Source organism: Carassius auratus, unplaced genomic scaffold, assembly GCF_003368295.1.
Source record: "Carassius auratus strain Wakin unplaced genomic scaffold, ASM336829v1 scaf_tig00006772, whole genome shotgun sequence".
In the NCBI taxonomy this organism is placed as follows: Eukaryota; Metazoa; Chordata; class Actinopteri; order Cypriniformes; family Cyprinidae; genus Carassius; species Carassius auratus.
The window spans coordinates 674,413-687,233 of NW_020523788.1; the positions used below are offsets into that span (position 1 = coordinate 674,413).

At 36.1% G+C, this 12,821-nt stretch overlaps 1 protein-coding gene across 4 annotated transcripts in view; it reads left to right on the forward strand.

The window, feature by feature from the left end:
• Positions 1-12,821, forward strand: part of LOC113071284 (NACHT, LRR and PYD domains-containing protein 12) — a 173,382-nt gene that overhangs the window by 92,350 nt on the left and 68,211 nt on the right. For all 4 annotated transcript variants that reach the window (XM_026244647.1, XM_026244648.1, XM_026244646.1 and 1 more), the window contains exons 6-7: positions 10,936-11,109; positions 11,693-11,860. In XM_026244647.1, coding sequence (XP_026100432.1) covers positions 10,936-11,109; positions 11,693-11,860 — 342 coding nt within the window. The remainder of the gene's footprint in view (positions 1-10,935; positions 11,110-11,692; positions 11,861-12,821) is intronic.

Consider the following 12,821-nt stretch of genomic DNA (forward strand, 5'->3'; position numbering starts at 1 on the left):
AAATAACTGACAAAGATGTTATTTTCATCACAAACAAAATTTTCACAGCAGAAAGCAGCAATTAAAGATGTAATGCTTACAATGTTATTAGTTTGGCATGTGATATAGGGAAAAAAGTTTACACATAGCTTAAGCCACTTTGAAACTCTCCTGTTATTTTTTTTATTTATTATTATTTTATATACTATGTTATGAACATAACATTTCAAACATAGTGAAATACTTTATTCACGGAGTGAAGCCAGAGCGTGTTTCTGGTATCAGTGCACGCGGAGGGCGAGTGCGAGTTGTAGCTTCTCACAGACTGCTGCGAGCGAGAGAGATGTTTCACCTGACGAAACTAAGATTACCGCGCGAACACAAGCACAACACATCCACCAAAAATCAACCTGCAGCAATGCTCGTTCATCGACTCGCCAAGCTTTACTTTTGTAGGTCGCATGGCAGTAAATAATTCGATAAATATGTCCATGCAGTCAATACAGATATTTAATAAAAACATTAAAACAAGCAGGACTGTAAAATAAAACAATAAAAACGCACGCCAGTTCTACACCGAGTGGAACGATCCAACAAAAGAACCCAGTGATGGATACACTGGACACGATCCCTATCAGTGAACTGATGCTCGTTCTGTTTATGATGAAATGTTCTGACACTGCGTTCAGATGATTTGACACTATAGTGTGATGTCATCAAGTTTAGACACACTTTTCGCTGTGGGGCACAGATGACAAATCTGGCGTCCGGTGTAGACACAGACAGTGACTGCTCTATTTAAAAATATAAACTAGAAAAAATATTAACAGGTCCTCCATCCATGACACTGACTCACTGCTGAGCTGCCAGTTTTAATCTGAACAGCTCTTAAAGCTGAGTGGATGGTTAAATGCATGATGGGCTAGTATTAAATTAATCATCTTGTTGCAGTTATAAATTTGACTGCTAAATTTATGATAAAGAACTATATTAAAACTTGTTTTGTAAAATTTCTTCGTCATTTGAATATTGATTTAAAAATCGGTTTAAATCATAAATCTAAAACTGCGATTTTTTTTTTTTAGGCCATATGAAATTACCCTACTTTAAAAGCAAGTAAAGAAAGTTCCCTTTAAAATTACTTTAGTTGTCAATTACTAAAGCTTTTTTTTTACATTGTGTGTATGTTGTTTATTATAATGAGAGAACTTGAGGTTAATCGTGAGGACGTTTTATTAATTCTTTAGAGTTTCAAAGATTTAATCATGCCGGTTTAATTTTATTCGTTTCTTGTTTTAAGCAAATTAGGCCTAAATAATGGGAACAAAATTATACAGTGCTTCACATTTAAACATGCAACAATTTCGAAATCTTAATTTCTCAATTTCTGAATAATATAACGCATAATTAATATAATATAAATAATACTGCACACCTTTTAAATGTGTCCAATCTAAAATATGGTTTAATACCATGTGGCTTAGAAAATATAAGCACAGACTCTTTCTCTTTCTCGTTCTAAGAAATGCACATAACTTCATAAATACCAAACTTTCATCTGTGAATTTTGTGAATTTGCAGAGCAAAATGAGAATGGTCCATCATTTAGAAATTTTTATTAACTCTGTTATTATTCTTGATTTTTCAAACTGCTAACAGTTTGCATTTTCGAATTATGCCTTTACTGTGTAAAAATGTAGTATTTTCAGTTTCAGCTGTTTGATTGCGCTGGTGCCTCGCGCACTTATTCATTGGAAACAACAGCCGTTCACCGTGCTATGCGGTGCAAGCAGTGGTCCACTTTGGCATATTTTTGCTCATTATGAATTTTTTTCCGTCGATACTGATACACGCGTGAACTACAAAGCCTATTTTCAAATGGGCAACATCACGAATATGGAAACGTTTGGATTTGTCCAGACTGAGAGCCCAACCATACCTTATGATTCCTTTAAATTATTATTATTAATATTATTTATTTTATAACTAAGCATCATATACTGCAATTATACAAACCCGATTCCAAAAACGTTGGGACACTGTACAAATTGTGATTAAAAATGGAATGGAATAATTTACAAATGTCATAAAATTATGTTTAAAGTTTGAAGTTTGAAGTTTTCATCATCTACAGTGCATAATATCATCCAAAGATTCAAATAATCTGAAAAAATCTCTGTGCGTAAGGGTCAAACATCGACGAGAGATCGCTGTTTTTCAATGGAAAGCTTATAAAGGATGTATTTGCTAAATTTGAGTAAGCGGTACACATCAAAACATGACGAATGAAAATGCAGTACTTACCATATATGTTGTAATAACAAGTTATAAACGCATCCACAGCTGTAAATCCCGGTTTAGTTAGAAAGGTAAGGGTCCACTGAAAGAAATCTCATGGATCACGTTTAGTCCAACGAAGCAATAACGTTGTAATATGGATGATAATTCCTTTGTTCACATTTCAGTTCTTCAGGGACAGAATTGTTTGTGTCTGATATGGAATAACTCTAGCTCAGAAACTGAGTCTTGGTAGTAAAAAAACAGCATGGTTTTGCAGCGTACAGTGTCACAAACAGAATGAAATGATCCACAAAAAAATGAAATCTAGGCGGAAGATAGTTTATTTGAATTCTGGTGTTCTCTTGTGACGGCTCGTGACGTGCTCTCTGACGCACCTGTTGTTACATTCATGGACTTTTTGTTCCTTTTAAGTTTCCTTATTTGGTCATGATCCTTTCCCTGTTTGGTTGATTTGATTAATCCCCACCTGTCTCCATTCCCCTGATTACTTGTGCTTAAATATCCTGTCTGTTTAGTTGCTCCTTGTCCATGATTATCATATCGTATTGTATTGTAATGTTGGATGTGCCCTTAATCTCCCGCGATCATTAAAAGAACCCTTTTATAACTTCACAATGGCCTAATGGTTAGAGAGTCGGACTCCCAATCAAAAGGTTGTGAGTTTGAGTCCCAGGCTGGCAGGAATTGTAGGTGGGGGGAGTGCATGTACAGTGCTCTCTCCACCTTCAATACCACGACTTAGGTGCCCTTGAGCAAGGCATCGAACCCCCAACTGCTCCCCGGGCGCCACAGCATAAATGGCTGCCCACTGCTCAGGGTGTGTTTTCACAGTGTGTGTGTGTTCACTGCTCTGTGTGTGTGCACTTCGGATGAGTTAAATGCAGAGCACAAATTCTGAGTATGGGTCACCATACTTGACAGAATGTCACATCATGTCAATGAATGTACCGAGGCTGGGGTCAAGGCATCTAGAATCCAACCACACACAAAAGTGTCAAGGAATTTGGCTACAGTTTTCGTATTACTCTTGTTAAGCCACTCCTGTACCACAGACAACGTTAGAGGCATCTGAAGAAGAAATGGACTGTTGCCATTGGTCCAAAGTCCTTTTTTTCAGATGATAGCAAGTTTTGTATTTCATTTGGAAACCAAGGTTCTAGAGTCTGGAGAAAAGAAGGAGAAGCTCATAGTTCAAGTTGCTTGAAGTCCAGTGTTAGTTTCCACAGTCTGTGATGATTTGGGGAACAATGTCATCTGCCGGTGTTGGTCCATTGTGTTTTTTGAAAACCAAAGTCACTGCACCCGTTTACCAAGAAATCTTGGAGCACTTCATGCTTCCTTCTGCTGACCAGCTTTTTGAATATGCCGATTTCATTTTGCAGCAGGATTTGGCACCTTCCCACACTGCCAAAAGCACCAAAAGTTGGTTGAATGACAATGGTGTTGGTGTGCTTGACTGGCCAGCAAACTCACCAGACCTTAACCCCATAGAGAAACTATGGGCTATTGTCAATAGGAAGATGAGAAACAGGAGACCAAACAATGCAGATGAGTTGAAGGCCACTGTTAAAGAAAACTGGGCTTCCATACCACCTCAGCAGTGCCACAAACCGATCACCTCCATGCCACACTGTATTGAGGCAGTAATTAAAGCAAAACGATACCCTACCAAGTATTGAGTACATGTACAACAAATTAACATACTTTCCAGAAGGCCAACAATTCAAAAAAAAAATTTATTGGTTTTATGAAGTATTCTAATTGGTTGAAATTTGGGTTTTTGTTCATCACAATTAAAAGTACCTAAGACTTAAACTACTTCAGTCTGTGTGCACTGAATTTATTCAGAAGTGTAAAATACTTGACTAATTTTACTTGATTACTTTACTTAAGTATTATTTTGGGGGATTTGTACTTTTTTCAAGTACAACTTAACCTGGTTACTTGTACTTTTATTTGATTACATTTCTGGAAAAAAAATGTACTTTTTACTGTACTTTTTAGGACATTACATTTTTATTTTATCTTATGCACAATAAATATGGTAAACAGAAGTTCAAATGTGAATGCTTGATGTGAGATCCAATGATCATTGTTTTCATGCATCAAACACACATTTCTAATTCAGTTGTGACTTTCATCTAGCAAATATCTGGCTTCAAAAGTTCACTAACAAAGGTAACAAAGTTGTGTTTCCCTCCATTATTCATTATTCTTTCTGTTTTGATAGAGCCTTTAGCAGTGTAATATATTAGCTCGATGCACAAGATTGAGTGCAATAAATCAGTGATGAGAATTTAAATACAATATTTAATAATACTTTATTGTTCAGCCTAAGCTGAAAATTGATCTTTGGTCTCGCCATGCAATCACAAAACAAAACAATTAACAATACACAACATCCAATGAATACATCTAGCCATACACACATCCACAATAACAAAATTAAAATATACATTCCTACCTCTTATTCAAAAGACTTATTGCATTTGGTACGAAGGTTTGTTTATATATTGCTTTCATTGCTTTTGGTGTTCTATAACGACAATGTGATGGTAATAATTCAAAAACATGATTCAAGGGGTGTGTTGTGTCTCTGGTTATAATCAAAGCTTTTCTCTGAATAGCAATTTGGTATAAGTGAGTGACTGACTTTTGCTTTATTCCTTTAAAGGGGGGGTGAAATGCTATTTCATGCATACTGAGTTTTTTACACTGTTAAAGAGTTGGATTCTCATGCTAAACATGGACAAAGTTTCAAAAATTAAGTTGTACGTTTGAAGGAGTATTTCTGTTCCAAAAATACTCCTTCCGGTTTGTCACAAGTTTCGGAAAGTTTTTTTCGAGTATGGCTCTGTGTGACGTTAGATGGAGCGGAATTTCCTTATATGGGTGCTAAGGGCGCGTCTGCCGGAAGAGCGCACGCTCCCGTATAGCAGAGCAGAGAGAGGCTGTGCACAGACAATCACTCATCACAGCGAGAGCGTCGCGAAATGTCACAAAAGGAGTGTGTTTTTGGTTGCCAGGGCAAGACAACCCTGCACAGATTACCAAAAGAGAAACAGCATTAAGGGACCAGTGGATGGAGTTTATTTTTACAGAGCATCAACGGAGCTGTGCAAGTGTTTTTGTTTGTTCCCCTGCATTTCGAAGATGCTTGTTTTACAAACAAGGCCCAGGTTGACGCTGGATTTGCACATCGTTTATTTCTTAAGGATAATGCAATCCCAACGAAAAAGGGTCACGATCGTGTGTTGGAACCACAGGCGGTGAGTAAAACTGCTTCAAATATCTCTGTGTTGTTAACTTAGCTATCGGCGTGTAAGCACATCAAGTAAACAACATGCGATGTTGTCATCAAACTGCACGAGTAAAACTGCTTCAAATATCTCTGTGTTGTTTACTTAGCTATCAGCGCGTAAGCACATCAAGTAAACAACATGCGATGTTGTTATCAAACTGCACTTTCCACATGTACAGCTTAAAAAAAAAAAAAAAAGACGACAAAGTGGAACTTAGTCATTTTCCAAAACCGCTAAGCAAATATATACAGTTTCAGTACATACCACATAGAGAAGCCTTTGCTGATGCTGCTCTTGTTAAATTTCAGCCTCTGGATCTGTGTCACAGCTTCCACATGCGCTCAACACAAAATCCTACTCGCGTTCGTGATTCTTTAGCTCCGCCCACACGTCACGCCTCTAGGCGCTCGTGTTTTTCCGGGAAAAATCGGTACAGACTATCTTTCTCTTATGAATATAATAAAACTAAAGACTTTTTGGAGTTATGAAGGATGCAGTTCTACTCTATAGGTACTCAAGATTAACAGGATATTGAGTGAAAACGAGCATTTCACCCCCCCTTTAATCTTCCCAGCTACTCTTATAATTCTGTCTAATTTAACTTTATTCACAGAAGTAACTCGTCCGAACCACACAGTTATATTATACCCTAAAACACTCTCAATTAAGCCTGTATTAACTCTTGCAACACAGCTTTGCTCACACAAAATTCTTTCAGTTTCCTTAGCAAGAATAGCCTTTGATTTGCTTTCTTACAAATAAGAGCCACATTATCAGAGAAGTTCAATTTACAGTCTATCATGATTCCTAAATACTTAAAAGTCTTCACAATTTCAACATTATTTCTGTTAGAGGCTCTGGATGATTTAAAATCAACTCTTTTGTTTTCCTTACATTTATCAATAAAGAACTTTCTTCACACCATTTTTCTAGTTTCAAAACCTGCTCCTCGTACTCAAGATCTACACAGTCTTTCCATAAAAGTGCCACAAGTGCCATATCATCTGCATATTTATATAGTTTGTATTTCTCATGCTGCACTCTTATACCACTTGTATAAACAGAAAATAAAAGGGGTGACAGGACGCATCCTTGGGTGCCCCCATGTTTAAGGATATAATGATCTATAATGATATAATCTGATTTAAAACCCCGAGCACAAACTCGCTGTGGTCGATTTGTTAAAAAATTCTTTATCCAATGAACTATTCCGCCATTCACACCTAGAACCAGGAGACGTTCCAAGAGTAAATGTATCTGCATGGTATTAAAGGCAGAGGTATAATCTATAAAAAGAACACGCACATAAGCCTTTGCTTGATGTAAATGGCTATCAATTGTATCGACCAAAGTGAGCGTTGCATCCTCTGTTCCTCTTTGCGATTTATATGCAAATTGCAGTACATCTAATTGTTCTGATATGTATGGTTTTAGATGATAACTAACTACTCTTTCCATGCATTTAGCTAGTATTGAGGTTAACGCCACAGGACGAAAGTCCTCTATGTCTTTTGCTCTCACTTTTTTCGGAAGGGGTCGTATAAATGATAACTTCCACATACTTTGTATCATCTGTAGGTCTAATAAAACCTGAAATAATTTTGTTAAGGGGTCGGTTAGTTCATTTATACATATCTTTAAAACTCTGCCCTTAAAGCCATCTGGACCAGGCGCTTTATAGGGCTTTATGCATTTAAGGGACCTTCTAATTTGGTCCCCTGTCAACCGATTGGGCGGCCCCACTGGAATCTTATCACTCATTTCTTCAATCTTATTCCAGTTGTCAGCTGCATCATATCTTCCATAAAACAAATTCAAATCATTAACCCATTTAAAACCATCCGTCCCTATAGTGATATCTTTATTTACATTTCTTGAGTCACGCCCCATCATCTTATTCAAGCCTTGCCAAGCACTCCTATTTTTTGGTAATGTTTATATCTTTTTTTAATGTTACAGATCTCCAAAAAAGTGCTAAAATGAACATTTTATGTTTTTAACAAGTTGTAATTTATGTTTAGTGATGTTCTTACCAGCAAGTGGTTATCAAGTCATTATATGATAAATTGAGCAGCAATTAAGATTTGCTTATATATTTATTTACTTTTAAATTTTAATAATTATACAATTTGCTTATTATGTAATCTAATCAGTCAAAAACAATTATTTATCAATATTTGCTGAGAAAAAACTCTAAATACCTCAAATAAACAATTACAGTAAAAGTGTAATAATCCTTAGACAGTGATGTTGACTAGACAACACAAAAAAGTGGCCTTTAAAAATATTAATGTTGTACAGTATGTTTTAATTCTACAACTCTCCTCATTAATGCAACACATTTTTGTGTTCTGTCTGGAAAATATTTTATCCTCTGGATCACATCTTGCTATTCAAAGGAATAGTTCGCCCCACTATTTTCTTCAGATGAACACAGGAAAATATTTTTAGTATGTATAGTGCAAAGGGACAGGACCACTTAAGAAACCACACAAAGTGACGGTCAAGTTTAAAATATTTTTAATTGTATTTTTTTGTATTTATTAGAGGTGGGCATAGATTATTTTTTTTATCTAGACTAATCTCACTATAATATTGGAATTAATCCATATTAATCTATATTAAAATGGCTCATTTGAATTCTGCCAAAGGCATTCAGAATATGTGTGCTACCAAATAAAATAATGACTAAAAGTAAGTCTTTTAGAATGGGTTTCTCAAGCCAGGTGGTGCATTAGACCAGGGGCTCATCTCCTGTTTCCAAAATGCATCACAAAATGCTTGAGAAAGCTGTAAACTAATTCCACATTGCACAAGGTGCAAACAACCTTACGATTGTTTCACACATACGGTAATCCGTCAACAGTGCGTATGCGTTTCATATTTTTTTACTCACCCATGTTAACGGATTCCAGAGTTCACGCGGTTGCGGTCCATCAGCGCGTTCCAGGAGCGGTGCGTCTGCAGCAGTGCAGCGATCGTTTACGTACCGACTCCGAGTAGCAGACTGCAAACGCATCCTGTTTGAAAGCACAATGAGTATGAGTCCATGCTGCTTCTGCACCACATACAAAATGCACTGCAGACAGATTATGTGTGAAACAGGTGTGCGTCTTGTCGAGGTTTCCATTGGGCTGCTTCTTAAAAAAAAAAATTCCCTGAAGCAAACCCGGCGGCATCTTAGCTGCATCCATGTTAGCACGTCACGTTGATGTGGTAATTTCACAGTAGGCATACACACAGGTTTGAAGACTCGTTCTAGCCCCCTACGGATTCGGCTAGCTATACATCCGCGCTAAAATATCAAGGTGAAAGTCATCATGGATTGGAATGACATGAGCATGGAAAGGATAGATTTTCCTTTTAATCCCTTTCCCTGTATTTGTATTTGTGTGTTCCACTGTGGTGCATTTTAAATGTTGCTGCACTGGTATGTGTTTGACGTGCATTTTGTTTCTTTTTTTCCCTTTAACAAAACTTCTGTTTATCTGTTAGAAAAAAAAAATACTTCTACTTTTTTTAATACTTGAGAACAATTTAAAGTTGTACTTTTTTACTTTTACTTAAGTATGTTTTTGGTCAGATATTTTTTTCTTTTATTTGAGTATTTTTTCTTTCATTCACAATTTTTTTGTACTTTTTACACCTCTGAATTTATTTAATACATGAGTTACACAATTTGAATTGAAAAATAAAATAAATTACCTTTTCCACAATACTCTTATTTATTAAAAAGCACCTGTATATAGAGCATAAAAATGTCATATGACATATAGATGCAATGAATCATATTTCAAAATGTAACACTTGATTTATTAAACTTGGAATTATAGTTTGGGAAAAGTCCAAAACTCTAAAAATGTTTATGTTTATGTCACAATAACACATTTGCTAATGCGATTGAGAAAAATGATTTACTCATCAGAAACGATTTCTTCCACTGGATCAAGACGCACGTCTCATCACAGTTTGCTTCTGAGATAAATACCTGGTTTATTCTTAACATCGCATCTTCTGAAAAAAAAAATAGCCTGGATGAACTAGTTGAAACTTAATGCTTTGTTTATCAAGGTGATGTGGCCGTTTACATGTTCGAGTGGCTCAGGTGGATGATTACCGTATGATTAGCCTGCGCTGCATTTGGGTGTGACCACATTATAGATAATAAGTTCAGACTGGAAAGACTGTACTTTTTGTTGGTTTTATACAGATTAACAGAGAATATTTGTTTTTGATTATGACTTATTTCACTAAAAATTAAACACTTTATGTTTTCTAAAGACATATATCATATATCAAATATCCCCTGAGTTTTGGTTAATTTTTGTGACGTGTTTCAGAAAGGAGTTCACAGAGCACAAAATCACACCCTGTTTTTTTTCTTAATTTTACTAATGTACAATATTCAGTTGTTATTATGGGTGTATACAATAAAAGTATACATTTTACAGATTTAAATGGATTATTACTCTTTATCTATATGTCCAAAAATGATGGAGAATTTTAAGTTCTTTTTGCTATCTTCAAGTAAAAAATGCAACTGAACATGTTGGAGTATTGACCGAACTTGGAGGGTTAAGACAGGTTTTTTTTATTTTGCAAATGATTCTGTCTTTAAATTATTCATATATTTACTTTTGTGTTTAAGGCAGAATTATGGGCTATTTAAAGTCACAATTCTACTTTTCATTTCCATGTACAAAATAAAAAAAAATTCAAACTCCCGTCCTAGAGGGCCCCTGTCCTGCAAAGTGTGGGTCCATTCAGCTCCAAAACACCTCCCTGGAAGTTTCTATTAAATGGGTTATATGATTCTGTTAAATATAACATTATTTTGCACATTTGTTGTAATGAAATGATTTTTTTGCACATTTGTTGTAATGATTTGTTGTGTTTAAGGTTAAAAAAACACATTACTGTCCAGAGTGTATATTATGGTCTAGAGACGACCCTGAGCTGGACGCTGCTTCATTGATGGTGAAAGCCGATTTGGTGACCCTAAGTGCAAAGTTGTGGTATTTCCTCAGCGACCAGCATGGATCAGCTTCAGGCATGATGAAACAGATATCATCTTCTTTTGGAAGGCCAAACAAAGTTGTTTCACTTTCACAGTGAAACACACAGCGCCTATATAAGTTTTGCAGCTTCACAGATCTTCTTTATGCACCAAGAGCTTGTACTACTCCAATTAGAAAGGAAAATTTGAAATTGCATCTTATGACTCATTTAATTCTGAAGATCTTGATTAGCTGGTTCAGGTGTGTTATTCAAGGTTGGAGCTAACCTCTGCAGGGCAGTGGCCCTCCAGAAGCTGAATTTGACACCCCCTGCGCTATGTCATTCTCCATTATAGACTCGCTGGATGTGGTCTCTCTCATCGGCACTGTGAAAGTTTGTCTTCAGCACTCCAATCATCAAATTCTCATCTGAGAAGTCTGGACCTCAGTAACAATGACCTGCAAGATTCAGGAGTGAAGCTGCTTTCTGATGGACTGAAGAGTTTTCATTGTCAACTGAGCATACTGAGGTATTTATGATAAGTCACCCTTTTAAACACAACATGGAAAAGCAGTTGTTGTTGCACTTAGGACAAGCTAATTAATATGCAACAAATGATCTAGGAAAGGGACAGTTGGCAGCAAGACTAACCTTCAGTGCAATAATCTGTATCAGTACTTGTGGTATTTACATTCACTGCATTGATCACAATTTTAATGTTTAATGTTGTTGTAAACTACAGCAGTGGTTCCAAGGCCTGGTTCTGCCACAACACTGCATATTTTTGATGTCTCTCCTATCTGACACATTAATGTGTGGTCTTAGAGCAGGATTCCTCAAATCTTGCTCTGGAGGGCCAATGCCCTGCAGAGTTTCGATCCAACCCTAATCAAACACACATGAGCAAGCTCATTCAAGGTCTCCAGGAAATCACAGGTAAGTGAGTTTGATCAGGGTTTGACTCTGCTGGGCAGTGGCCCTCCAGGACTGGATTTGAGGAACTCTGTCTTATAGTCTAAAATAATGAGCAGATGAGTCGAATCAATGTATGTTTAATTAAGAAGACATCTAAAATGCTCAGTGCTGGTTAATGAATCCTTTGTTTTGTCCAGATTGGCAGGTTGTAGATTCACTGGTCAGTGTTGTGAAAGTTTGTCTTCAGCTCTACAATCATCAAAATCCTGTCTGAGAGAGCTGGACCTCAGTAACAATGACCTTCAGAATTCTGGAGTGAAGCTCCTCTCTGCTGGACTGTCAGGCTGTCAACTGAGCATACTGAGGTCTGATTTTCAAATCCACTCATTTTTTATAAAATATGTGCATGAATGGGTGTTTTGTAGTGATGAGACTGTAGCTCAGATACGATTTTGAGATGATCAGTGTATGATAATTGCATTTAAACCTCTGTAGTCTAAGTGTATTTTTGGGCCTGGAGAAGTTTTGTAATGCCCTGACATTTGTGCTTTTTTCAGTTTCTTATAAATATCTAAATGTATAAAGTCTAATCTCACTGTGATCAGCACAAACTGGGCTATAATAATATGTGAGCAGCATGTATGTACGTGATTGTGTTTTTGAGAAATAAAATGTTATGCATGGTTAGTCAAAAACTAAAAATGATAAAGCACTTGAATAAGGCAATAAAACACATACAGAACATTGGTCCCCGGGACTTTTGAGAACTGGAGCTTGTAGCCTAGAATTTTTCTTTCTAAATTATGTGAAAATCATCTTGTTTACTCACTTACAGAAAACAATATATTGATTTACATTTTATAAGACAGTTTTTGTTGGTAGAAGTCATATGCAAGTAGGCGTCAACTACCATGAATATCATTGTGATTTACACCTGAGAAGACAAAGGCCTGCATAATAAGATGCATAATGAGCCTGTTACAAGAAAGAATGTGAGGACAAAATAAATATATAATTTTATGTTTGTAGTTTATTTAGAATATATTTAATTATCCCACAACATAATTTAATATCCACTTGGGAGTGCAGTTAAACAGTTTATCAGGAACAATCAAAGCTGACTTTCAAACTGAATTTTTTGCATCATTACTCCAATCACAGAATACTTCAATACTTATTTTTTACAAAAAAAAAATTATTGTTATTATTATCATTATTATTATTATTAATGAAAAGAGCTGAGAATATTTGTTTCAGGTTTTTTAGGGGGGATAAATTGAAAGAACAGCATTGTTTGTTACATTTGCTACAGTTACATTTATTTGT